This window comes from Emydura macquarii, unplaced genomic scaffold (assembly GCF_026122565.2).
Source record: "Emydura macquarii macquarii isolate MOO-44397 ecotype Brisbane River unplaced genomic scaffold, CSIRO-AGI_Emac_v2 contig_1045, whole genome shotgun sequence".
In the NCBI taxonomy this organism is placed as follows: domain Eukaryota; kingdom Metazoa; phylum Chordata; order Testudines; family Chelidae; genus Emydura; species Emydura macquarii.
This window is the reverse complement of record NW_027131182.1, coordinates 10,397,125-10,423,736: the sequence shown is the minus strand read 5'-3', so window position 1 is coordinate 10,423,736 and position 26,612 is coordinate 10,397,125. Positions and strand designations below refer to the sequence as shown.

At 39.4% G+C, this 26,612-nt stretch overlaps 1 protein-coding gene across 1 annotated transcript in view; it reads right to left on the bottom strand.

Moving 5' to 3' along the window:
* Positions 1–26,612, bottom strand: part of ZNF532 (zinc finger protein 532) — a 93,170-nt gene that overhangs the window by 36,013 nt on the left and 30,545 nt on the right. Inside the window, exons 2-4 of the mRNA XM_067545466.1 lie at positions 17,063–19,425; positions 8,208–8,389; positions 4,391–4,567 (exon numbers count right to left, since the gene is read on the bottom strand). Coding sequence (XP_067401567.1) covers positions 4,391–4,567; positions 8,208–8,389; positions 17,063–19,405 — 2,702 coding nt within the window. The 5' untranslated portion in view covers positions 19,406–19,425. The remainder of the gene's footprint in view (positions 1–4,390; positions 4,568–8,207; positions 8,390–17,062; positions 19,426–26,612) is intronic.

Below are 26,612 nucleotides of genomic sequence, written 5' to 3'. Positions count from 1 at the left end.
TTCAGCCACAGGAGTGTCCTTCCTTCATTCTTGGACAGGTGTTGCAGCAATGGCTGCAGTTCTTGTCTCCAGGTTAGGCCTATAAATCCTTCCTGACGCAGTCCTCTCTGTGGTTTGTCCACTCCTTCAAACCTTATTTTCTGACGGATTGCAGAAGCTCGGGATCTCCAAAAATCAAATCTTTTCAAATAATCTAAAGGCCACATAGTAAAACTTGTGTATCTAAAGTTTGGAGCCAAAATCTACACATGAGAAATTAAACAACTGACCTAATTTTCAGGAGTTCTGAGCACACAACCATTCCCAAAAACTTGCTGGAAATTCCAATACATTTTGATGGACAGTGTCATAACATAGGCTTGGGTTTGCCAATGAAAAACAACAAATAAAACCATTAAACAGCTACGAAAACATAAATCTCAAGGAACTTTACTCCCTGAGGGCTTGATCCTGCATTCCTTTCAATACAGTGGAAAAACTCCCATTGACTTGAATGATACAGGATCAAGCCATGAACCAGCATCCAAAGCCATTAGAATGGCCAGTCAACTTTCTAGAGAATTAGGCTCTAATACTGTGAAGGGACCTGCCTGCACATGCAGAATTGGTCACACTAAATTCAGTAGGACTTTGGGTAAGCATTAATGATCCATGAAGGCAGATTCCATTGCAGGACTGGGGCCTTGGTCCGCATTAAAATAAATCTGAAGATCTAGAACTTGTCTACCAAAGGAGAAAGCTTTCCCCAGAATTTCAATGAAGATGAAGGGAATGTCATTTTATTTAGGTGCCTAAACATGGATTTTCAGGTAACAGTCTCAAAAATGCTTAAGTGACTTAGAAGCCTAAATCCCATTTTCTAAAGTGACTCAGGCACTTAGGGCCATATTTTTAAAGGTATTTAGATACTTAAAGATGGAGACAGGCATCTAGTGGGATTTTCCAAACATGCTAGGCACTTATCGGCATCTTTAAGAACCTAAATACTTTTAAAAATCTGGACTTTAGAAGCCTAAGTCTAATTGAAAGTCAATAGGAGTTTGGTTCCTAAGTGCTTAAATCACTTTGGAAATGGGACTTAGATTCCTAAATCACTGAGGGCTTGTCTTCACTTACCTCGGAGATTCGGCGGCAGTCGACCGGAGTTATGCAAACTACGCAAAAAACCTGCGTAACGCCTGTCGACTTCTCTGCTTCTGTTCTGCATGCCGTCTTCACTGCACTGCGCCGATGGAAACCGTGTTCCCGTCGATGCAGTGCTACGCCACTTGAGAAGGTGGTCTTAATACGTTGATTTCTGGATCGACTAAGTGGGTCTTCACTGGCCGCTCAGTCGATCCAGATAAGTCGATCTGATGGCGACGAATTTGTCGCTGTCAGTGAAGACATAGCCTGAGATGCATTTGAAAATTTTACCCTTAGGTGCCTAACTTTAGGGACTTGTGTTTGAAAGTATTGGCGTAAGTCTTTTGTAAACTAAATACAGACTTCAAGGCTTCATATTTAAATTTTTATTTTGGAGTTTTATTTTTTTTATCTTCAAATTTTGATTTTTACCATTTATGATCCACAGGATTAAACTTTCGGCATTATTTATATAATCAAATTTTGCTATTGTAATAAAAATAGCCTTCTTTTAAGTAACTAATTTGGTCAGATTCTAAAATGTATGCCAGCCAGACACACCAGAGGATCGCAACACAGGACTTCTGCGGAATGCTACAGATAAGAGCCATCAGTGGCAGTTCTTGAACATAAAATATAAAAGCACATAAGAAGAATTTGAGAGACATAAAGATCACTTGGTGTCACTTAATACTTGAGAGACAAAAATAATCTAAGGTTACCTGAAGCACCAACTAATTTACACAGCACAATCACTTTCTTTTTAAATTGCAATTGAGCTGTATGAATAAACATAGTAAATCCTGAGGAAAACTACTTATTTTACTACAGTAGCTTTAAGCAGACTTTAATAAGCAGCAGTCAGTGTGAGCTTCTCAAGAGCCAACAGTGATAATGTATCATCTGCAGGTGTTTGTGAAGGGTTCATTTCACAAAAAAACCCAGCATTTTAAGAGGAGAATCCAACTGTTAATTCTTTAAATAATTTATGTATTCCACAAAAATGCATGTTCCTCTTTCTGCATATGGCCCTAAAGACCCACCAGTTCATACTCAGAAAAAACATGTCATTTCATATCTACAAATAGGGGAGCCAGCTCAAAAGAATTAACCTGTGAACATGACCCGACACAGCTCAATACTCACAAGTACAGGTCAAGATTAAGTCAAGAAATCTTAGGTTTAAAATTAGACATAAAGATGCATACTGCACTGTTCCTTTACTCTTCTTCCTTGGGTTTTTTGAGCATGCACGGTATTGAAATATAGAATCATGCTCTCTGTAGTTCAGAGCGGCAAGACAGAGCAGAATTCTTGGATATTTTAATACCCTACCTGTAGCCTAACAATGGAGAAAGCAAGAAGAGGAAGGACAGATTTGTGGAAAAGGCACTGGGTTGGGATTTAGGAGGTAGGTAGTCTGATTCACGGAACTGCAGAGCACTTGCAGTTTCCATTAACTTCAGCTGGAGCTTACAGATGCTAGGCATTTCTGAAAAATAGGATCCCAAAACTCAAATCTAACTCTTCCACAGATCTCTGGTAAACCCCTCAGTAGTAAACTGGAAATAATGCTTCCCCATATAACAGAGGAGTTGTTATGCATCAAAAAAGGCACGTGCAGAGACAGACCAAGGTGTATCTGCCTTGACCTTGACAGGCAAGGTTGGAGAAGGCTTAATGGCGGGCCTCTCTCACTTAACTGCAGCTGGAATTTTCTTTTTCTTGATGGCATGAGGGTCTTGCGAAGGTGCAAGCCTAGCTCAGCACTCCCAAAGGTTGTGGCTAGCAGTGAAGACAAGCCAGGTAGAAAAGACAGATGGAGGACAACATCTCCTGGAGAAAAAACACATCTTGTCATGAAATGGCCTACCTAGTTAGGAGAACTTTAGGCCACAGACAACTCTTCCTTGACAGAACAGAATGAGACCAATGAACTGAGAACACCTAGCATTTCTGAGACTGCTACAAGTGACTATCTACAGCCCTGCAAGTATAAGTGACTAAAAGAACCAAGCTCTCTAGAGTCATCTGCTCTGCAATATGTTAAGCATTTATCAGACACTATCCTTATCTTTTCTGGTTTGTCAGACAAGCATTATGAAGGAGAAAAGTGCAATAACAGTGCTGAGGAATATTAATGATTATTAAGCTACACTAAATGGAAAAACTGTATTAACTAGAGCACATTCTAGAAGAGGTGGAAGGCAAGGGCTCTTTCTGTTCACATTTGAAAGGCAAAGCTATATAGAGGAGCTTGGGAAAGAAGAACTGAGGGACTAGATGTATGTGAAAAAGTACTGCAATTTTACTGGTACCTCTGAATGCTGGTAGACATTGGTGACACTTGAGTAAATGTAGACCTAATTTAAAATAATCACAGAGACATTATGCTAGTTTCTAATTTCTTTAACGTTTGTGGTGTTTGCATCCTTTCACACTGAGAAACCCGACACAATGAGTAATGTAAGAACAATGTTGGACATATGTATTACATAAATTAGAGACCATTTCTACAAATATTACACTTTCGTCCAGGAGAACAATTATAATATGGATGACTTGTCACTGTATGCAAAGCGCTTACTGATTTCATCTGTACGTTGTATACTAAGTTTTAAATCAGAATCAAGTCATCCACTGAAGATATTATGTCAATTTATCAGTGATATTACTGCACTGTAAAAAGTTATGAAAATACCTTCTATTGTATCATAGCATAAACCTGCAGTTACTTTACTAATTAATGAATAATGGCATGTTGTGAAATAAATGTCAGTGATCATCATGGTTTCCTCAGGTTGTATATGCCTGCAAATAGAACATTAGATGGAAACAGTACTTTGTTAGAATTATATGTCTCAACACATTTCAAAAACAAGAAATACATTAATGGTTTCAACTGTCATTACTGATACTGTCTAGTTCATGATAAGAATTAAAATCAATCAGTTTAACAATGATAAAAACACTGAGCAAGACTGAATACAGGTAGCTTCTTGGCTGCAGTTGTATCAAGTCTTCTGTGCTACTATGGTCAAAGAAATCTTACTGCTATGTTGATGGAAATCTTATCTTTGCCAAATAAATGACTAGTTAAGAATTCAGGAAAATGTGACATGTACTCCACATATTATCAACACTATGATAAACGGCTGGTTATGCAGTATGTGACTTTTAACATTATAAATACAACAGAGACTGTAATGTCACTGATTATTAAAATATAGCATTAGAATAAGAGCAAAAGATTAACATTGCTTACTTTGGTTCTCCTATCTTGATACCAGGGTGTTGTGTATAGGCATGGGAATGTGTGCTGGGTGCAGATTTAAATGCCATGGGACAGATAGGACACTTGTAGAAGACTTCACAATGAGAACCTTGAATGTGAGACTTGAGTGCAGCCACATCAGAGTATACAACATTGCAATGCACACAGCTGTAAGAGGAGTGAAAAAAGAGTCAATCTAACATAACACAAAAGTGTACTAAAATAATTGGAAACAAAACTGGTTTTTAAGGCAGGTGGAGAAGGGAGGGTTATGTATTCAATCTGATAAAATCATATGATTTTATTGATTAGCAAAATACAAATCAGAGAGACAAGGTGGGTGAGGTAATATCTCTTACTGAAACAACTTCTGTTGGTGAGAGAGACTTGTCATCATTGTTGTCCAGCAGAACAGACTTGTCTCTCTCACCAATAAAAGTTGTTCCAATAAAACATATTACCTCACCCACCTTGTCTCTCTAATATCCTGGACCAACACAGCTACAATACTGGAAAGTTCAAATCACACATTAGCATCCACCAGAAACAAGAAGGTTGTAGACCTAAAAAAGAAGAAAAAAAAAAGGATAAAGTCCATAATTAATTTGCAAGCTCTAAAGCCGGAGGATAAGATTTGATAATAGCATCATGTAGACAGAAGGGCCAATGGAATCTATTCCACCTATTGATTATAAATAAGAACTTTTTAGAGCCCTCTATAGGGTTAAACGGAGGTCCTAGAAAATAGATTTTTATCAATACCAGGTTCAGTATGAAGAACCATGTTGCAAACTAGAAGCTACCAAAATGAAATACAATAAGAATAACAACTTTTCTATATTTATTCAGGTTTAATTTCAATGAAAATATTCTCTTAACTCAATGATTTTCTCTATAAACAGTCAAATCAGTATTTGGACAGAGAAGAATAAACTTAAATTCAGGGTGAATATGCAGGAGCTTTACAATATTTTCTAAACATTTCTAAAATATGTCTTTGAAATATTAGTGTATTTGACACCTTCCCACAATTCCATCTACAGTAAACCAAGTGACATAAATGGAGTTAATATAAGAATACAGGAATTTCCATACCGGATAAAGTCAGTGGCTCATTTAGTCCATTATCCTCTCTCCAGCACTAGCTACTTCAAAGAAGCTCCAAAAATACCCTGGGGTGGACAATTATGGAATAACTTGCTTATAGAAAAAGTCTCTTAGTTAGTAAGTTTCTTACTAACCCCCTTGTATTGGTTTTAAATTTGCTTTCAATTTCACTGACTGTCCCCTTCTTTTTATATTAAGAGAGAAAGGGACAGTCAGTGAAATTGAAATTTAAAACTCAATTTACCTTCACTATACCATTTATTATTTTGTATCTATCATATCTCCACCTATTCATATCTTCTCTAAACTAAACAGTTCCTACCTGTTTAATCTCTCTTCTTATGGAAGATTTTCCATGCCTCTAATTATTTTCGTTACCCATCTCTGAACTCCTTCTATGTCTGTTATATCCTTTTAGAGATACGATGATCTTATGGAAGAGAGATAGCATGATGATATAGGAAACAATATGCCATTTTTCAGATATGGCAAGCCAAAAATATTAGGAAACTTTTTGAAAAGTGAAAGCACATAATATTTGAGCACTCATATCTCCCAAACACATTGTCTTGGAGATACCTCAAAATTTCTAAAAAACCTTTGCTCCAACATAACAGCACATATGTGTAATTTCAGGTGGTTTGATTTAAATGTGTTGAAGATGGGAGGGGCTCAAATGAAACTTATAAATGAAAGCTACCTTCCACCTGAACTAGAGAGAAACTTACTTCTCTCCACAACACTAAGTCTTAAGTATGATCATCTCTTTACAATTAACTTCATATTCGTTCTACTTCTAATGTGCTAATAGCATCATTCAAGAAGAATGTTTTTCTTGCCATGAGGTTTTTTTTCTCATAAATAAAATAATCCACAGATATAAGTATCCACTGTTGAATATAGTCTGCATGTCTACCAGAACACAGAGGTAGTTCTGCTGAAGATTTGGGTCCCCCTCAGGACTAGGTCCCTTACTCCTGGACGCACTGTTGCAGCAGCTTTTTCTCCCTCAGTCTGAGAGGATCCAGATTGAGTTGGGACAGCTGAAATTCCTCAATTTAATTAGCTCAATCAACTAGTCTAGATCACTGGCATTAAACAGCTTCCATAAATTATCTAACACTCTTTGGAAAGGCAGAAGGAAATACATCTTTCCTTAAAAGAAGGTTTGATGGTGATAAGGAGATTGCAATGAGGAACAAGATGGAGTCTTGATTTTCTTAGATATTTTTGTTTTAGGCTCATCAGATGGAGAGGAGAAAAGGAACTTTGGCACAGACTACGATGAATGCTTCAGACAGTTTCTCACAGGGTTTTGAAGAGAACTAACTACTGGATAATTTAGCACCATTGTCCTGCTTCATCATGGAAAGTAGATTTTCCTTTACCATGAGAAGGTCTTCTGGCTGCTATGGCCATATGGGTAGAGGCCAGGCGTCTCTGAGGAAAACGCTGCATCTGAGTCCCACAGGTGACTGAGGTACAAGAAGGGAGTAGACTGGGGACGGAAGACACATCAGAAACCTTCCGCTTCCTCCAAGCAACTCTGGTTGTTCAGAAGGGGAAGAAGGAGAGAAAGAAGAATCCAAAGAGACTTTTGGAGAGATAAGAATTGAATCTTTGGCCTGAGCTACCCAAGTCACCAAAAATGGAAAGATCCTGCCATAACAGTTGCCTAGATACATTAAAAAGACTTCATCCTCCCCTCAGACTAATCTTAACAGAAAAATTCTCAGCCATCCTGGTAACTGAACTGTGTTTCTTGAGGGGAAGACATATGGTCAGCAGATGGGATTCTAAATCACATGGTTCCACCTGTAGGAAGCAAGGTAAGACTGACTGCAAGATTATACAGAGGCCAGCTATAAGAGCTGGGAAAAGGGAGGCTCTACTGAGCTGTCATCTTGGTGCTGCTCTGAGTTTTGGTGGAATTCTAGGAACGAGCAGGGTTCCAAAGGTACTCAGTCCAAGGCTAGAGCTTTCCCTGATACTTCTCTAATCCTTTTAACCCCATAGACAGCTGCTTCCCAGCAGTAAAATTTAGGGAAACTCAGGAATTAAAGATTCTCAACAGAAAGCCAAAGTAGCAGACCGTTGCATTCTCTGATGGACACCGTGAACTGGTTTAAAATATACTGCAGTGGTAAATCCAGCAGTGGGAACCTGGACTTCCCAAGCTGGGGAGAAAGGGAAAAAAAGAGAGGGAGAAAATCTTCAACAGAGTTGCCTCGTGTATCTGATAGATAGGTGAAATATACCCATCAGTGTTTTAAAGGTTCTGTCTAGTAGTAAATACAAAAATGATTATTCTACCAAGAGTACTAAAAGACAGCTTTTTTAAAAGTACCGAAATAAGTAAAACATATCTGAATTTATTAGCTTAGATACCGTATGGCTTAAATGTGATATCTCATGGCGGGATCAAACTAGTAGTATTCTGATTTAGAACCATACATAAGCAGCTGCCCAAACACATGGCTGACATCTAGCAAGAATTTTTATCCCAAAATGTGTAGTACAAATAGTACTATAGCCATGACAACTTTAAAACAATAAAGCAGCGTGCATCTTGCAAGCAACTATCACAATAAAAGGAAACTATTTCAGTTTAAGTATGAAAAACACAGAAGAAAACATTTAAAAATATATATACGTATAAACTAACAACATATTTTAGTTACACATATGTAATCATACTGACCGAAAACCAACTCTTCGCGTGTAATGCAGGCAGTTCTTAGTGACATGAGTCTGGAAGTGGACCGATCTGCAGATTGCTCCACATTCAGGACATGTATATGGAGATTTATGCTGATGAATTCTCTGGTGTGACGCAAAACTGCACTGGTTAGGAAGCAGCATCTGGCAGATATTGCATGTCTTCTAAATGATAAACCAAAATAGATAAAACAAATTGTTTGGTTCAACTATATACTTTCTTCGGTCAAGCATTACAGTACATTAAAAAAGTGAGTGCAAGTGTTATGGTTGTGATATAACCCAACAAGAGCAGGCAAATTCAGACGTAGGCCCTAGTCCTGGATCCTTTTGTAAGATAGAGGCCTTTAAATTGGACATTCTGGGCCTGATATAAGTCCCCTTTACACACCACTATGGCACTCTGAAGGATTCTAAAGGCCCATGTAAACTATATTTACACTCACCTTCAGATCACTTTATGCTACTAGAGCAATATAATGGGGCCTTAGACTAAATGAGAAAAAAAACTCTCTGTTCTTAACTTGTGGCACCAGAGAAAAATCTGCCCCACTGAAATACAATTTAACCTCGTAGTGTTGTCTTTACTTTTACAGCTCCTTGCTTTTGTTGGTCTTTAATTGTAACATCCACAGTGCCACTTAACTGTGTTTGTGTGTGAAGGGAGGTTAATTTAAATTTTTTTTAAAGATGGTTTTAAATATATTTCCCCATGACACTAGAGACTGTGTATGGACTGTAAAATGTAGATACTGCACATGTAAATAAGAACTAAATTGATATAAAACATTTCTAAAGCTTTTCTTTGAAAAAGAGTCTCTGTAAATGCAGTAGTCCATTTCCCAATCTCAAGCAATGATTTTCAAAGTACTAAAAAAATAAATAAAACCCTTTAGTACATGCTGATCATTTAAGTCAGAATCACTAGTGCTCTTTGGCTGCTTTGTGCCATTCCAGTGGTGGAATGCAAATGACGTGAATCAGATGTAAACATAGGCTTAAATTGGGTTTACAACTCCTTTGCATCACTGGAGAGGCATAAAGAAGCTGAAGATACCTATGAATCTGGTCCATATAGGTTTAACTTACATAAATGCAAAAAAGTATCTCTAAATAGCGAGGCTACAATCCTGCAGACATGTGCACCTACTTGACTTTAAGCACACAAGTAGTTCCAATGACTTCAACTGAACTATTTGCACGCTTAAAATTAAGTATTGGATATTAAGTCTTTGCAGAAAAGGATCCTTAGTTCCTCTTTTTAATACTTGGTTTGTTTTTTTGAATAGCAAGCTGGTTATAATGAAATAGTAAAACAAATAAAATAATAACTATAAAAGGTGATTGATCTAAGGCAGAAAGCTATAAAAGCCCCAAGCTATAGCCTGAAATTAAACTAAAAAGCAAAACCAGCACATCTCATAGGTCCTATACTCTAAACCAGTGTTTCTCAATTATATTTCGCCGCAGCACCCTTGCGCGATCATGCCATACCCTCCGCCGACAAGTCCAGGAAATCTTCCCCTTTTTGGCAGCACGGTGTAGGCTGGTTTCGGCGGCGCACTCTCTAAACTGTTTTCCGTGGCGCGATCACAGCTGTTCCGCGGCGCAATCACAGCTGTTCGGCGGTGCGCTCGCGGTTTTTCAGCAGAGCGCTGACAGCTGTTCGGCGGCGCGGTTCCGCTTTTTCGCGAAACCCTTCAACTCAGCTGGTTCCACGGAACACTATTTGAGAAACACTGCTCTAAACCAAGCTCTGATATACATAAATAATGGATAGCTCATGTGCAGGGCTTCTGATGGTTTTTGGTGTTCTATTTTTTCTTCACTAAAAAAAAACCTGGAGTACGGAGGTCATTGTACATAAGAAAGTACAACTTTAAAATGTTTAATTTCTGCTTTAATGGATTTTAGGGTCGTTTTTTCAAAAGTGCCTCTTGACTTTCAGTGCGACTGCTCTTGAGTGAGTTAGGCACTTTCGAAAATAAAATCAAGTCTCCTAAGTGATGCGGGCGCTTTTGAAAACTTTACCCTTAGAATAATGATGCGCATGTTTTGCTAAAACACAAAACAAAATATCCTCTATCAATTTGTATTTCAGATTTGTTGGCCTACTGGTTAAACAAAACTGTGATTACGAAATAACAGAATACAATGTGTTTATTCTTGCTGTAAAAGTGTCTGTCACCCCAATAGGTGGGTATAATATGAAAATGACCATCTCCTCCAATTCTGGAACATTTTCCTTTGAATAATTTTGTGTTTAATAGTAAAGTCCAAAGCTACTCTCTCATAGTATGTTGCAATTATACTCATAATGGTAGAATCAAAATTGCAACTGTAAACAGAATAGTAGAATGTTATAAGTAGCTTTCATATGGTGCTGACTCATCATTACTGGCAATTATGTCTATGCACCCACGTAAAGTTAGGGCCGAAACCTACTCCTACGTAAGTCGATGGGAGCTTTCATAGTGACTACAAAAGCAGCAAGAACAGGCCCTAATGATTAGTATGAAATATACCATTAAGGGTTTTTTTAAAAAAAGAATATTAGTAAATACCATGAACCTAGTGCTTAATTCATGCCAGGGCTTGGCAGCTCATAGCCTCGGCACTCTGGGATTGCACATCAGTTATGAAGGTAAAAAAAAACTGCTTGAGCTCTAACACCTAATTGCTTGAGCCCCAGCATCTCTTTCATTATAAATTAAGCACTGCATGAACCAAAGTAATTCCTCATACAATTTAATAGGTTCAGAATACAGTATTATGCTTCTTCTTTGGAGTATACTTTTTATTAATATTATGGTTATTCTCCACCATGGTCACAGGCATGATCCAGTAAGGATTACTTGTCTGAGTAGGACTGCTGGATCAGACCCTAAATATATAGGGTGAAATCCTGGCTTCACTGAAGTTAATGGGAATTTTGCCTTTGACTTGAAGGAGGCCAGTATTCCATCTGTAAAGGAATTCTTTCTTAAAGATACTATTTTGTACTACTCTCTAATATTAGAAACCTGACAAGACACAAAGTAAGTTCATTTTTATTCCTTTTCTAATGCAGGATCTCAGTCTAAATGCTTTTGAGGACCCATAAAAAACCAGAAAAATTATATAAAGTTCTACTATAAAGAAGAATGTTAACATGAAATATCTTGAATTCATCTACACTGAATTAGGGACTTTATCTGTATGCAGCTCACTCTTAAATTTTACTTTATAATCATAACAACCTTATATATTGGGACGTGGACTTGCTCTAAGCATATGCCACAAAATGTCCTCATTTTACACACGTGTGCACACATATTTGAAAAGCCAAATATTTGTTTTTAATTGTCCTGACATGTAATTCCTGAAATACTGAATTCTGACTTCCATTACTAATAGAACTAACTTGGGGTTTTAAGTTTGTGTTCATCACAGGCTTAAGGGCAAAAGCCTGACTAACCATAACTCTATTTAAAATGTTCTTACCACATTTATTGAGCTTCAGTACCACTGCCACAATTTATCTTTTGCCATCTATGTATTATCAAGCAGTAATACAATAGTGGATAATCTCGAGTATTCTTTGATTACATAAGAAAATGGCAAAACAAAACTTCTTATTCCAATAATAGAAACATATGGATTTTCCATATTCCTTCCAAAGTAGCTTTGTTTGCAGCACTACAAAAGAAAACCTGGATGTTACACCACAGAAAAGCCAAACACCATTACCAATCCCACTAAGTATTCCTCAATTTCAGAAGTGACAGCAAGCAGTTTGCATAATTAGTCTACAACACTAACACTCCAGGGTGTCACAAAATTCCAGCAATACTAGCTGTCAAAGTTAGTAGTTTGCTACTTTAACAAGTGAAAATTTGTGCAACTGCACCTTACAAGACACTACCATGGAATTCTACGAGCCAATACTTCTGCTTACCACTTCATGTTGGGCTTACGGTGGGCCTGAACTTCCACATCTATCATTCCAACCCACATAAAAACAAAACATGACATTTTGCTCAGTGTGACAAGAATTACATGTCTTCATTTAGGATCTAGGAGTAAGGAGGAAGAGGTTGGGGGAAAAATGGGGTGAGGAGAAATAAAAATCCACAAGACATGTTAAGTCATAGGGGATATTGGCTACAGTGCTTCCATGACATTTATTACGTCAAGTTCACTATCTTCTCTATGTAGTCTATTGGGGCTCGATCCTGCAAATACTTACATATAAGTGGGCCATTGAGTTCAATGAGACTACTTAAATAACTAAAGTTAGGGCTTGTCTACATACTGCAGCAAAGAACTCTAACGATGTGTAATTTGTAGAGCACTCTAACTGCTCCATGTAGTCCCTGCTGGCATGCTCTAACAGGTACCTAGTTCACACTGACATAGTCCTATTATGCCTTGTAGACAAGCCCTTATTCACATGTTCATCTGCAATATTAGACAGTCAGTTTCTGCTGTGTTTTGTGTGGATCTTTCCCAAAAAAACAAAAAGAGTTCCTATAATCTATGGAGGAGGACCTCCATGTTCAAACAATTAGGCCAAGGGTGGTTTTCGTTTTTTGGGGTTTTTTGGGTTAGTTTTTAAAAGAATTCTTCTACCTCTATACGAGAAATATTTTTGAAAGGAAAAAATAGCTACTTCTTAGTTATCCAGAGTCAACCAAAACACAATGTTTTGTGCTAACTGCATTGCAAGAGCATTTAAAAGGACACTGAAAATTGCTAAACCCCAAATAAGAGTTGCCGTGCTTTCTATTTGTTTGCAAAATCCAAGTAATTCCACATGTTCTTCCCTGCTCGCCCCAAAGAAATGCATCAATCCACCTTTTCCAACCTCCTCCCTCCTCCCCACAAAAAAACAGATCAGTGCTAGCAACCCACATTCTTGAGCAGCCAGTGCTAAATACAAAAAAGAAGAACTAAAGTCAATAAAATAAATATTTATCTTTCAAGTTTCTAAAGGGGTATTATATGCAGAGAGAAAAATTTAAAAATTATTAATAAATACCTAGACAATGTCCTTCTTCAACAAACACTATTCCCACAACACTGCTTACACTGATAGACAATGGGGCACAAAAACAGATCTTGTCAGAAAAGTGTGATATATTGTTATTACTAACGCTGTCATGTTCATTTAAGCTGCTTCCATGTTGGGCACTCCATCACAGCTGCTACTACAGAATGTAATGACGCACATATATAAAAAACTGGACAGCGAGATGGAAACCGAGTCTGATGAAGGAAACAGACAAAAATAAATACGAAAAAAAATCAGTTTTTTAAAGAGGATTTTGCAAACAAGAGATTTATAATATTTAAAACCTACAGTATTTATTATCAGTGTCCTTTTAAAAAAAGAATTAAAATAAAAACTTTCTGCTCTTGCAGTGGCTTACAGAAATAAAGGAGGCTGATGTAGCTAAAACGCTTAATTTTTTTTCTTTGAAAACAGAATGTCACATGGCCAGACACTAAGGCCCTGTCAACACTTCAACTTTTTAAAAGGTTTTGCTACCGGTTAGAGAGACAGCCATGTTGTTCACATATTATATGCAATACAGTCCAGTCTGTGTCCCCTCAGCAAGCTTTTCTGCCTTTACAACTGTATTTGTGCAGCCACACCTCTCATTCTGCCTAATCATGTTCATACTGATGCATTCTGGGGAAATCTGGGCAGCTGTCCCATATGCCTCAGCAAAGGAAAATGTGTTCAAAGGACATGCACACAGTTCAGCAGAACATTGGGCAAGAACATCCTCGTATAGGCACAACTGGGAGGAAACAGCACAAGCCACACCAATTACGCAAACATGATCAGGCTGTTCTGCCCACACTGGGAAAAAAACCACCAACCAAAGCAAAAAAACCAGCATGATGGATCATTATTTTTATGCTTTTCTGTTCATTTTGTCCTTACCTCATCCTCCCAGCCCACCCACAATCCACATGTCCTGCCTGACAAGTAGCTTCTGAGCTCTCTTTGGGGCAGGGAATGTCTTCTTCATTACTTTTACAGTGCCAAGCCCAATGGGGCCTTGACTGGGGTGCCTAGACACTACCATAATATAAATAATAATAATAATGGATTAGTTACAAAGAAGTCAACTGTGTGCCAGCCTAGCCTCTGGCAGGGTTAGCTGACCAGTTATGGAGTTTTAACTATGTTGTGTGTGGGCACAAAATATATTTAGAGTCAACCACACCAATAATTGGTTAAACCTTGGTTAAAAATTATAGTGGGACCTACGGGTGAAATTCACCATTCCAACTTCTTTACACAAAGCCAAAGTAATCAGAATTTATGCAGGGATCTCTACAGCATAGTTTCTCAACCTGTGGTACACGTACCCCAGGCAGGGGGTACGTGGCGAAAAACCCAGTGAAGGGAGGCGAGCGGTAGCCACCGACTTCTGGGGGAGGCAGGTGGCAGTCGCCGGCTTCCTGCCCGGTTCCACCTCCAAGCTGCGAGACAGATGGCAGCCGCCCCAGTCCTGGGAAGCTGGGCGGCAGCCACCGGCTTTTTGGGATGCCAGGTGGCAGTCGCTGGCTTGGGCAGCAGCCACTGGCTTTTTGGGAAGCTGGGCGGCAGCCGCCTGCATACTGCCTGGTCCCAGCTCCCAGGTGGGAGCCCAGCAGAAGCCTCCTGCGCCCTGTGAGTTGGGTTCGCAGCTGGGTGATTACCACCCACGCCCTGGCTCTGAGCCAAGAGACAGTCTCCCGCGTCCTGGCTTGGAAGATGGGCAGCAGCTTCCTGCCGCCTGCCCACATCCCCAGGTCCCAGCCTCCATGGAAGCCTCCCCCGCCCCAGCTTGGAGCAGGTTGCAGTCGCTCACCTTCTAGGCTGGCAGCCAGATGGCAGCCGCCTACAACTTGCCCAGATGGCAACTCCCCTCTCCGGTTCAAAGCCCGGTGCCCAGAAAGCCAGGCGGAGAGCCCATGGCTTGCCCAGTCATGAAGCTGGCTTACTTGTCAATTTCACTGCTCAACTATTGACAGCTATGATAGCCCCCAATTTAACCAATATAAAAATGTTAAGAGGGGCCCACACAGTGTGATTTTCCCCAGGCCCGCTCCCCCCTAGGGATGGCCATGGGGAGCACTGCTATCCACTCTGATGGGCCGCTAGTGCCTGTTTATACCTCACAAGTTCCCGCCTGTGTGAGAACACCATGTGACCCCGCCATCAGGCCATAGTGATTGGCTGGCGTTGACCTTTGCTCCTATATGGAGGAAGGGGAGGAGAAAGCAGGGGGGAAACAACAGGGGGTTTTGTGATCTGCCACAGCCACACAGCCCTGCACAACTCAGAACTCTCCTGCTTTACGAGAAATACAGTCGTCCAGTGGTAAAATGGAAAAAGATTGTATTTCTCAGAGTGAAAAATTGAGTGTCTGAGTACTTATTAAAATTTTCAGAAGTTAGAGGGTACTTGGTACTTAAAAGGTTGAGAAACACTGCTCTACAGCATTCAAAGACTGGGAATTCATACGTAACAACCCACAGGAAGGCCATGAGATTTCACTGCAGGCCCTCCGTAACTATTATCCCAGCCAACAGTTGTAATAGTATCTGCTGCTGGGTCACGTAATACACGCAATCCTGGATTCAGTGTTTCCACACTCATCTACCTTTATATGCAGGACTATTTGAGGTGATGTGTACAAAGTGGTTGCTTCACACACACCCTAGCAGCACAGTCCCACAATGAGTCTTAAGTAACATGGAGGGCCTTGTAGAAGCCACCTGCATCAGAGGATTTCATACTAAATGCTAAAGCTCAGCAATTCTATCCCTGTCATTGCCCGTAAAATGAAGACTGTCACACCCACACTCCTGCCTCTGTTGGTCTGTGTGTGTTTACGGGCTTTCCCGTTTCGTACTTTATAGAAAGTTGCAACACCAAGGCCAACCAAATGCTTTGAAATACAGTAGAATCCTTTTCAATTGGCACACCCCAGTGGAAATCCAAATATGCCAATTAAGCAATGGTCTCAATTATCAGAGGCTTATAGAATACATTGTGCACTGGTTTATTTCACTTTTATTTAATACATTTATTTAAATTATGCAATGTACACAACATTTTAAAAACACTATATTAAGATAAATTTGACTCATTTTAGCAACCATAAGAGAGAAAGAAAACAGTAACAAGTAAACAAATGGACACACAGCTGGAAATATATACTAGCAAACACCACTTTTCACTCCTGTTTTCAGAAGGCCTGCAAAACACAGCAGGCACATCATTTAAATAGTGTTAGTGTGCCATTTATTCATTGCCTAGAGTCACTGTAGCACCAAAGTAAGTGCCTAGCACACTTATGGCATTATAAGTAATAACAATTGAAATCAAATCAAAGACAGAATCAACCGTAAGGCAATCATTCCCATTAAGTGAGTGTACTATTAAGGAGGGTGCCAATTAAGTGGATTCCACTGTATATTTAAATTCCAAAGCATAAAAAAGGATCACTACAAATTCTCAGTTAATATCATTATCAATTTCAGTATCTCAGAGCACAGTTCTAAGAAACTTAGTTAAATCTTAATTTAAAACCCCACCACCACCATTACTGATGTAAACTTTAAGACCTGGATTGCATAAAATTTTCCTAACAAAGCATACTCTAATTCTAAAAACAGTAAGATTCATTATTTTGTGCTTGCAGGGCCTTTTCTATTTTTGAAATATTTTTCAAGCATTTATTACTTATCTCAAATGAGATTCAGACTATGAATGCCTAAGTGAAAGCAAAAAACACATTCAGATCTCCTACTCTTATTGCTAAAACACTGGAATTTAAACATAAGATACTCTACTTGTCCACTTGTGTCTGCAGCCTGCTGGAAATGTGTAGCAAGAGATGTCTCATCTTGGAAAACTTCATTGCACTCCAAACACTTTAGACTATGTCTACAGAGTTTTGATGGGTCTTCATCTAGAGGCATAGCTGGAATGATAGGTGTACTTGCTGGGGCTGATATTACTGTTCCAGTTATGCCAGACTGTATCTTGGTTACAGTATGTGTGCCAACTCCCACTGGGCTTTGAAGAGTAGAAGGTGCAGCAGTATTGCTTGAAGGAGATGCTATCATTTGATCTGCTGGGACTGGTTTTAAAATCAAATGGGAGCATTGCATTACAACTCCTTTTTCCTTATGTCCACGAGCATGGGAAAGAAGACTGCATTTATTGTAGAAAACTAAATTTTTTGTACAATGGTTACATGTCACTTCAATCCGCACACTCCTCCTATCATAATGCTGAGTCAGACTCTTTTCGAGAGCAAACGAATCACCACATTCCAAACACTTGTAACCACGTGTTGGTAATGTTATACCTGCATTGGCAGGAGGACTGAGGTTTGGGATGTAAACTGGGACAGGATTAACACTACTCAGCACCTTATTGAATGCTTCCACTACAGAACTCTGTAGAGATGATACAACCTGGACTCGCGACACTTTTTTGGAAGGCTGTGAGGCTGCTGCAGAAATTATTGCCTGCTTTATTTGTTGCTGAGGTTTTGTTAGCACTTGGCGGAGTTCAGAGGTTGTTTGAGCACCTTGAGGCAGAAGATTAAGGTTGGCAAGATGGACTGTCTTTGGCACAAGTTTAGCACTGGCAAGGCTTGATGCTGGCACCACAACAGTCTGCTGCTGTATAGCATTGGCAGCTTTAATAATGGCACTACTGGCACTCTGCACAGAAGCAGCAGATATTACAGTGGCTTTCACTGTAGTATTGTTAGCAAGCTTCAGATTAATAACTTGTGATCCTGCTGTTTTAACTGCAGAAACTGGGAGAAAAGCAGTAGCCACAGGTTTAATAGTGACCTGTTTTGGTGCAAGTTCTGTAGATGCAACTGCATTGGTGACAACTGCTGACTGGAGGGGTGCCCGAGGAGGAGACGAAAGAACAGCAGCAGAAGTTGGAGAAGATAGGAGAGATGTCATGGAAGCTACCAGGGAAGCGGTTGGCTCCGGCTTTTTACCTGAGTCCAAATCAACTTCTGGCAACACCCTTGTAACTGTTCTCTTGATTTCCCCAGAGGAAGTCTTAATGGTTTTTATGCGAACTTTTGGAATGGCTGGCGTTGACCCTGCAGGAGAAGATGGAGACCCTTTGCTGCTGTTTTCACTTGATACACTTCTGGGACTATCAGGTTGTTTTAGAGATGGTTTTCTAGCACCATCAATAAGACACTGAGATTCAGGTGATTTCTCAATAGCCCGGGGACTTTCATTCATGTCTTTTGGTAATGGAGAAGATTCTCTTGAAGTAGACTGCAATTCGTTACTGGTATCTGTAATTGCCTTTTTAGCACTCAGTGCTGCAATTGCAGCAATACATGAAGAAAGCTTTGCTGATGATTTTGCTTTAGACTGTGAAATGCTGGCAAGATTTGTTTCACCTTTTTCAGTACCTAGTTTTCCATCAAGTACCCTATTTTCAAGCAACTTGTCAGAATTGTCTTTCAGCAACTTGTCCTCTATTTTTCGGACTTTAAAGGGTTCATAAACACTTAAATTCACAGAGTTTGTTTCTGTTTCTCTTTTAACAACTTTGTTTTTATCTACATTACTTGAAGCTGGAATTCCAGGTTTAATCAAGTTTTCCGCTCCAAGCATCTTTAGTTTGTCATAATCCTGCTCAGAAACTGATCCTGTTAACACATTTGCTCTGAAATTTGCACGCATCTCTTCTTTATCTGGAGGATCGTCCACCTCTATTTTTTCATCATCATCAAATTCTTCAGCACTTGAGATTGGGCTAAACTGGTTGAAAGCTGTGTCTTTCAGAGTAGCCTCAGAAGCTGCCCCCTCCTCTTTCAGACATTTCCCTTCATCTTTACTGTAACTTTCAAGAGCAGATGCTGTTAGAAAACCATTATGTAAGCCATTGCCTGTGGAATGGTGGCCATCCTTATCCATTCCTTCAGAAGAATCAATATTACGTACATTTTTCACAATGACGCTCACACCAACATCAGATGATGAGGGCACATGGGAATCTTCATCTGTCTGAGCATTCTGTTTTATGTGACTTTCATGATCATCATGGCCAGACTCAATAGCCGCTTTAGGATCAACCATGTCTGGGATGTCAAAGGCTGCAAGAAGATCGTCAAAGTCGGGGGTCTTCATATCCCCCATGGTCATGTATTTGTTTGGAAGCAAATCTGTAAAAAGAGCAGAAAATCTTTATATCAGCACCTTAAACACCAAAACTATATTTTATATTATATATACATATTAATAAAAATATTGCCTTTATTTTTATTTATTGTTGTGATTGCCTTTAATTTTCTATTTTTAATTACCCTTCAGGTTACTTCTATGCGCCTATACATAGTTTGCTAATGGTTACACCTATTTCACATGAATGTATACGAAGGTTAAACATCACAATTTCTTTTCAGAGGTTAGAAATTATGTAATAGCTGTCCAGGTCCAAGTGAACATGCCGAATGATTATACTATGAGACCAGTACATAAGAAGCCTTTGGGGATTATACTTTTCCCTTTTATTTTAGATTTACACTCTCCCTTCAAAAGCACCCTTCCCCTGTGCTTAAAGCAATACCCTCTACATTATGAACATGACCTAAGAAACTTACAGTTGCTCCCAAACCTAGATCTCTTATACATCTGCACTTTTCACTGTAGTCAAACCACTGAACACATCCAAAGATTGTAGATCAAATGCACTGTTAGAAATGGTATTGTTCCATTACGCTATCCTCTATATGACTTGGATGTTTTTTAAAAATCCCATTGTCCAGAATATTCACTTTTCAGTACAGTTATGAAACAAGATCCATCAGATTTAATGCCAGTTTAGTATATTTAGATTGTTAAATACAGCTCCAATTAAATAGGCAAAGGAGTAAAGAGTGAGGTGTGTTGCTCACTATTTGACATCTACTGACTGAGACAAGGTGGGTGAGGTAACATCTTTCACTGGACCAACTTCTATCGGTGAGAGAGACAAGCTTTCAAGCTACAAAGAGCTCTTCCTCAGGTCTGGGAAAGGTACTCAGAGTGTCAGCCACTATGGCCCCGATCTTACACACATGCTTAACAATATGAGTAGTCCCATTAACTGTCAGGTACTTTTGCTATGATGGGTGCCCTTTGTTAACTGCAACACTGGCCTGCAATTTTTCCTTTTTCTCTGCAAGGAGTAGGCAGATTGAAATTCCTTTGAGTTTACAAAATGGTGTGTTATTAAGTAACTGCCCTAGAACATTTTCACAAGGCTGGAGTATGCAGAGTGCCTGCAAAGGTCCCTTTGCCTCCATATATTGCAAGGATAAAATCCTGTTAGTTGAACTGTTTTTAAACACATATCATACCAACATTGTTTGCCTGACCAGTGGATTTAATGCAAAAACGTTTTCCAGATAGTCTTTAAACAAACACATCCTAGAGGACAAATAGTGAGCAACACATCTCACTCTACGCCATTGCCTATTTAATTGGAGCTGTACTTAATCTAAATATATTAAATTGGCATTAATAAACCTAGATCTCTTGCACATTTCACTATTAGTCAAAACTCTTAAATACCCAGACTACAGATCAAATAATACACTTTTTAAAATGGTATTGTTCCATCACACTATCCTCTATATGACTTCGATGTTTTTTAAAAATCTCACTGTTACTAATAGTGTCCGGTCTATACTGGCAGACAAGAGAGTTTTCTCTAATGAAAATGGAACATTTTTGGCTACAAGGAAGCAGACCCTGAGTTTGTAACAAGGCAGCAAAAACTTTCTAATCTCAGGGTTTGTGCAGGGCGCTTCAGATGGACAGAAATTCTACTACCGCCATTAGAATACCTAGAGATAGCGATAGGCCTGCCTTGTGCAAATTCACAAACACCTGGAAAGAGCCTTTGCTAAGGCCTTGTCTACCTAGGGGAAACTTACCAGCACAACAATTCTGGAATAGCTATTCCACTATTGCTAGTCCAATATAATATAAATATTCTGAATAACTGACCCATGTGGACATTTTATTCCAGAATAAAAGTGTTTTTAGTCTGGAATAATGACTCTGCTTCCAAAGCAAAGTAGTTACTTCAGAATAAAGTCACATTTAATTCAGAACAGAATGTCCACGCAGGGAGGTTCTCCGTTATAGCTCTACCTGTCAAGTTCCCCATGCACACAAGTCCTAACTCTCAGAAAACCTTGTAAGAAATAGTAGGAGCTTGAACTCAGTGGAGTGCTTACTTCCTGTCCAGGAGAGGCAGAGGGTTGCTACCATCAAAGCAGCTCTTTTACAGGATAAAATTAAAAGGGAGTCTTGGGTCTTGTCATATCTAGTTAACAACAACAGGGATGGTTAAGACAATGCCACCAAATCTGCAGAAGGGTCAAGGGCATGGGGATCCCACCTTAGACGGAATAAAATTCCAGTGACATGTTTGTTGCTTGTGCTCCAGTAGTTCAATGGATGCATGGTGTGCAGAACAAACTGCTGCTTACTGAACAAGGGCTCTTGGGTGATAACTTCAGCACCTTGCAATATCAGGGAGTATCATCCATTTATCACTAGAGCAAATCACATTCCTCTTTATTTTTATTAACCAAAAATTTCCACTCACTAAATTTCTCCCACAAATACATATACCTGATCTAAACATAGTACCTAGACTTCCCTTCCCCCAGTCCTATCTCAGGCCATGGTCACAGGGTCAAAGCCTAGGTGTTTGGGGTAGAAAGACGAAAGAAGCTGTTTATTGAATTCTGGGCCTTGTAGGTAAAGGAAACAATAAAATGGCTTTGCAGGGGCTTGAGCTTTGTTAGCATTAGCCCTGAACAAAATACTGCATCACAGGTGGTTAAAACACAACTGGAAGACGTCGCTCTTGGAAGGACACAGTAGTTCTCAACTATTTCACTGATGATCCAACCAGAGAAAAAGAGGATGTTGGACTACAAATTCATAGGATTTCCTAAAGACCACATACACAAGCATTGGTTTCTAGTGGTACCTAAAATATCTTAATCCCCTCTTGGGATATCTTGTAGAGATATCACTAGCCCGCTGCTCATATTAGGTTTGTTGAAGCACAACTCAGGACATGATACAAATAAAATAAATAAGTTATTAAACAAAAATAAAATAAACAAATTATCAAGTTGTTGTGGCGGTGGCTGTTGTTGGGTTTTTCTTTTTTGTTTGGTGAATTGTTTTGTTTGTTTTTGGAGGGGGAAATTGGGATAGGACTGATTGAATTGGTGTTATTCTTTCTTTCTTTTTTTTAAACAATAATTCTACATACAGGAACTACAGCAGCTAACTGCTATTCAGGGGTCTTCCTGCCTCTTTGGTGCTTCTGTCAGTAATGAAATATCCAAGATATGTTGTTTCACACCTTTATACTCAGCACCTTATCCAAAGATCTGAGCCTTAGGTGATGTAAACCATGCAGCTTCAATGAAATCAACCCTCCACTGTCTTTCTCAAACTCACAACAGAGAACTTGCATATGTGTACAGCAGTAAAAACATAAAAGAGGACAACACTTTTAGAAGTTTAACACAGATCTTGGGCTCCATCCCTGTTTCAGCTGTACTGATGCTACTCAGTGATACACACTTCTCCTGCGCTATTTAATTGCAAAAGTTGGGAATTCTGCTCTTGGCCTAAAATTTGACTCTTAAATCGAAATCTGCTTTTTGATATCAGTTCAGTAAAAATGGTTCAGGATCTAAAAATGAATCTATAGTAAGGCTTCAGCCAATGTTAAAAATCTGGTTGGCTTAAATGGTTTTAAAAACAGCTAGTACAATTATAGAAAAATGTCCCCCATGTAGAACAGTGCTACAAGTCTTGTCTTGGACCACATCTGAAAGAAATCATCACTACTTGAAGAATGACAGAGGCATCACCAATATGACAGACCGTGTTCTATGGATCACCTGGAAGGGCTCCACGGACCACAGTTAGAAAAGATGATGGGGTTGGGAGACATGACTACATTTCAGATAATCAAGGCTAGAATTGCAATAGAATTGTTTGCTTGTGACATTTAAATGTACGTTCAGTTTTTGTAATTCATTTTTTGTTACCAGATGACTGGGCTCCCTTAGAAGTTTTTAAGATGTATTGAGATCTGATTTTTACAGCTATGACCATCCCATCCTTAGATGGGCTACTGACTTGTTATAGTGAGTACAAGTGTTTCAAAACAAAATAATGCATTTCCAATAGCTGTGTTTAGTGCCCTGATACATTGGTGATGGACACCTTCAGCAGACAGACAAAATATATAAAAGTCTAAAGACAGGGCAAATTGCCATTTTGTGTGTCCAGTGACTTGAGGGTCCAATCCTGCCACTTTTGGAAACCCACATTTCTACCATTCAGCTGATAGCTACAAGTATAACAAAGGAAATTTCCACCCACCAGCCTACCCACACTACATACAGGACTGCACAAATGTCCAGAGAGCTTAGGATGTTTACATTCCTCTGAAGCATTAAGTATAGGCCATTTCTCGAGGCAGGATACTACTGGGCCTGATGCACCTATCTAATCCAGCAAACCCTATGTGCTATGAAATCAGGAGACAACCTTATGTAGCCCAGCAATTTAGCTCTCATGTGGCAGGCGGTCATCTGAGAAACACATTTGCAAGTCTACTTGTAATAGGGCTCTACAAGGAGTTGGTTAGCCTGGAAGCATCAGCACTTCGACTGCACACCACTCAGTGAACCAACAACTAGCCAATCCACGGCAAACTGTTACTGATAGTTTGTGACAGTGAATTGGTTGCTCAGCAGACAAACAAATGAGAGAGGCTGGAGACTTTCAAAGGGATTTAAAAGTAAAGTTTTAATATAAAGTAGAATATTCACATTAAATGTTGCAATTATTTAATCGAAGCAATAATTTTTATTTTGTACACAAACCCTGACAAAACTCTTTTAAAAAGAGTAACATTGAAGTTCCTCACTACTAAAAAAGCTCAGCCATTACCAGATTGAATTTACTAATCTGCCACCTCAGATCAGATCAACTGTGTTGGCAGAGTAGAGGGCAATTAAGCCCCTAGGTGCCTCTGCCACCCCCAACCCAGCTACATGGGCTGGAGTAAAGTGGGCCATTAGAGCCCCGAGACTGCAAGCAAGGGACCCACAAGCTGACCGCTCTGATTAGAGCAAGCCAGAACCTTGCCTAACGAGGCAATGGAGGACAGCTGTTTCCCTAGCTGAGGGGTGGGGGGTGGGGTATATAACCCAGCCAGGGAGAAATCAAGGGAGAGGCATGGCCAGAGAGGAGGGTGGAAGCCCTGTGCTTCAGTTTGCCTCCTGGCCAAGGAAGAGTGAGCAGCCCAAAGCCTCAGTGCCAGGTGGGCCTGGTTTGGGAGTGGGATTTGCATCTGTAAACTGTAAATAAATGAGCACAGGTGATTGCACCAAGTGAAGCCTGCAAGTCCTTGTGTTCTGGAGGGAGAGAGATCACCCAGGGGACCCAGAAGGGCAGGGGGCCTGTGGCAATCTCCCACAAACTGCCATGGACTTTGCAAATGCTTCTGTAGAGGTAAATGATCTTTTCCTCATAGTTGCAGCATAGGATTTCAAAACTTCTTTATTCTCTGAGAAGAGACTCTGGCCATCCATGTTGGAAATGGTACACAAGTTAGGGCTATGTCTACACTGATGGTGGCAAATTTGCCGCGGTCAGATCAATTTATCCAATTGGATTGAGTGGCAGTGAATACATGCTCAATTGATCCCAAAGTTGATCTAATACCTCCCCAAAAAAGCGTAGCGCTGCGTCGACCAATACGCATTTCCCATCAGCGCAGTGAAGACAGCGTGCTAACCAGAAGTTACGAAGTCGATGGGAGTCACGTAAGCTACTGTGTAGCTTGTATAACTCCCGTCAACTGCTGCCAAACTTTGCCGGCAGTGTAGACCAGGCCTAGAACGGTCTCATGGACAGGCTTTGGCGGACCTATAATCCATGTTGCAGTAGCTATTAGAGGGGTAAAAGACAAAAGAGTATTAGATACCAGCATCTTGTTTAAAACATAGGATGATGTAGCCAATGATGTCAAATACTGCACTGAGGTCAAAGAGGAAAATAGTGTAAGGGAGCCAAGATCAGAACAGTGGAGGGAGTGACTGACCACCATAAGGATTATAGTTTTAGTATTACAGAAGAGGCAGGAGATGTTCAAATGAATGGAGGAAGTTGGAGAAAATGGAGAGATAAGATCACTATTTCCTGTACTGTGTTGAGAAAGAGTAAGCTACACATCATTAACTTGGGTATTGTTTTTTTTTTGTAGGGGCCAAGAGTGATACGATGACTGTAATTTTCAGAATTAACAGTGCTCTTAAAAAAAAAAAAAAAAAAAAAGGAATGGTTAATGACAGAGGTGGTGATAGAGAGAAGAAATTATTCTCTTTGTAGGACAGATGTCATGTGATGAGGGCAGTGACACCAGAAAAAGAAGAATGAGTTGTTGATAGCTACAGGAATTAAGAATTAAAAGGATATTCAGAAATATAACAGTGGAGGAAGAATACTTCTAGTGAAAAGTAAGATAGACATGAAATGAGGATGACTAAATGAAGGTAAAAAAAAAATCAAAGCACATTAAATCAGTTTCAACATCTGTCTTTAGCAAAAAAATTTTTTGAACAATTAGGAAATAAAGTAATAATAATAAATAAAATAAAATAAAATAAAAAATTCATATTACCTATGAATAAAAAGCAGGAATTACGGAGGAAACAGGATGGATAAAAATGTATTTTTTAAAAATAAATCTGGATTCTTATTTAAATTAAATATAGTTTTGTTTTTTTAAAAATGAACCTATTTAAATTTGATTTGAAACCAACAACCTATGTTGTGGCCTAAACTTATTATATTAAAACCATTTAAATCAAACACCAAAAAAAAAACATTTAATACCGAACTGGTGGAGGTCACTGGCTAAGCACCTGGAATCAGATTGTTGAAGTGCTAAGTCAACTTCTGACAGCAGTAGCTTCTTCTGCAGAAGCAGAGAAAGTAATTTCTTCATTTCAGTTTATTTATTTACCAGAAGGCCCAGCCTGTGACACGTGGCTCGCACGACGTCCAGACTGACTTGGGCCTGAGCCCACAACCTGCCTCTGATTAACCAGTCATCCAGATACGGGTAGATTTGTACCCCTTGATGCCTGAGATATGCAGCCACCACTGCCATGCACTTTGTAAACACCCTCAGGGCCGATGATAGGCCAAACAAGAGGGCTATAAATTGGTAGTGGGAACCCCCACCACAAACCTGAGGAATCTTCTGTGCCCCAGAAAAATTGATATGTGAAAATGTGTGTCCTTCAAATTGAGG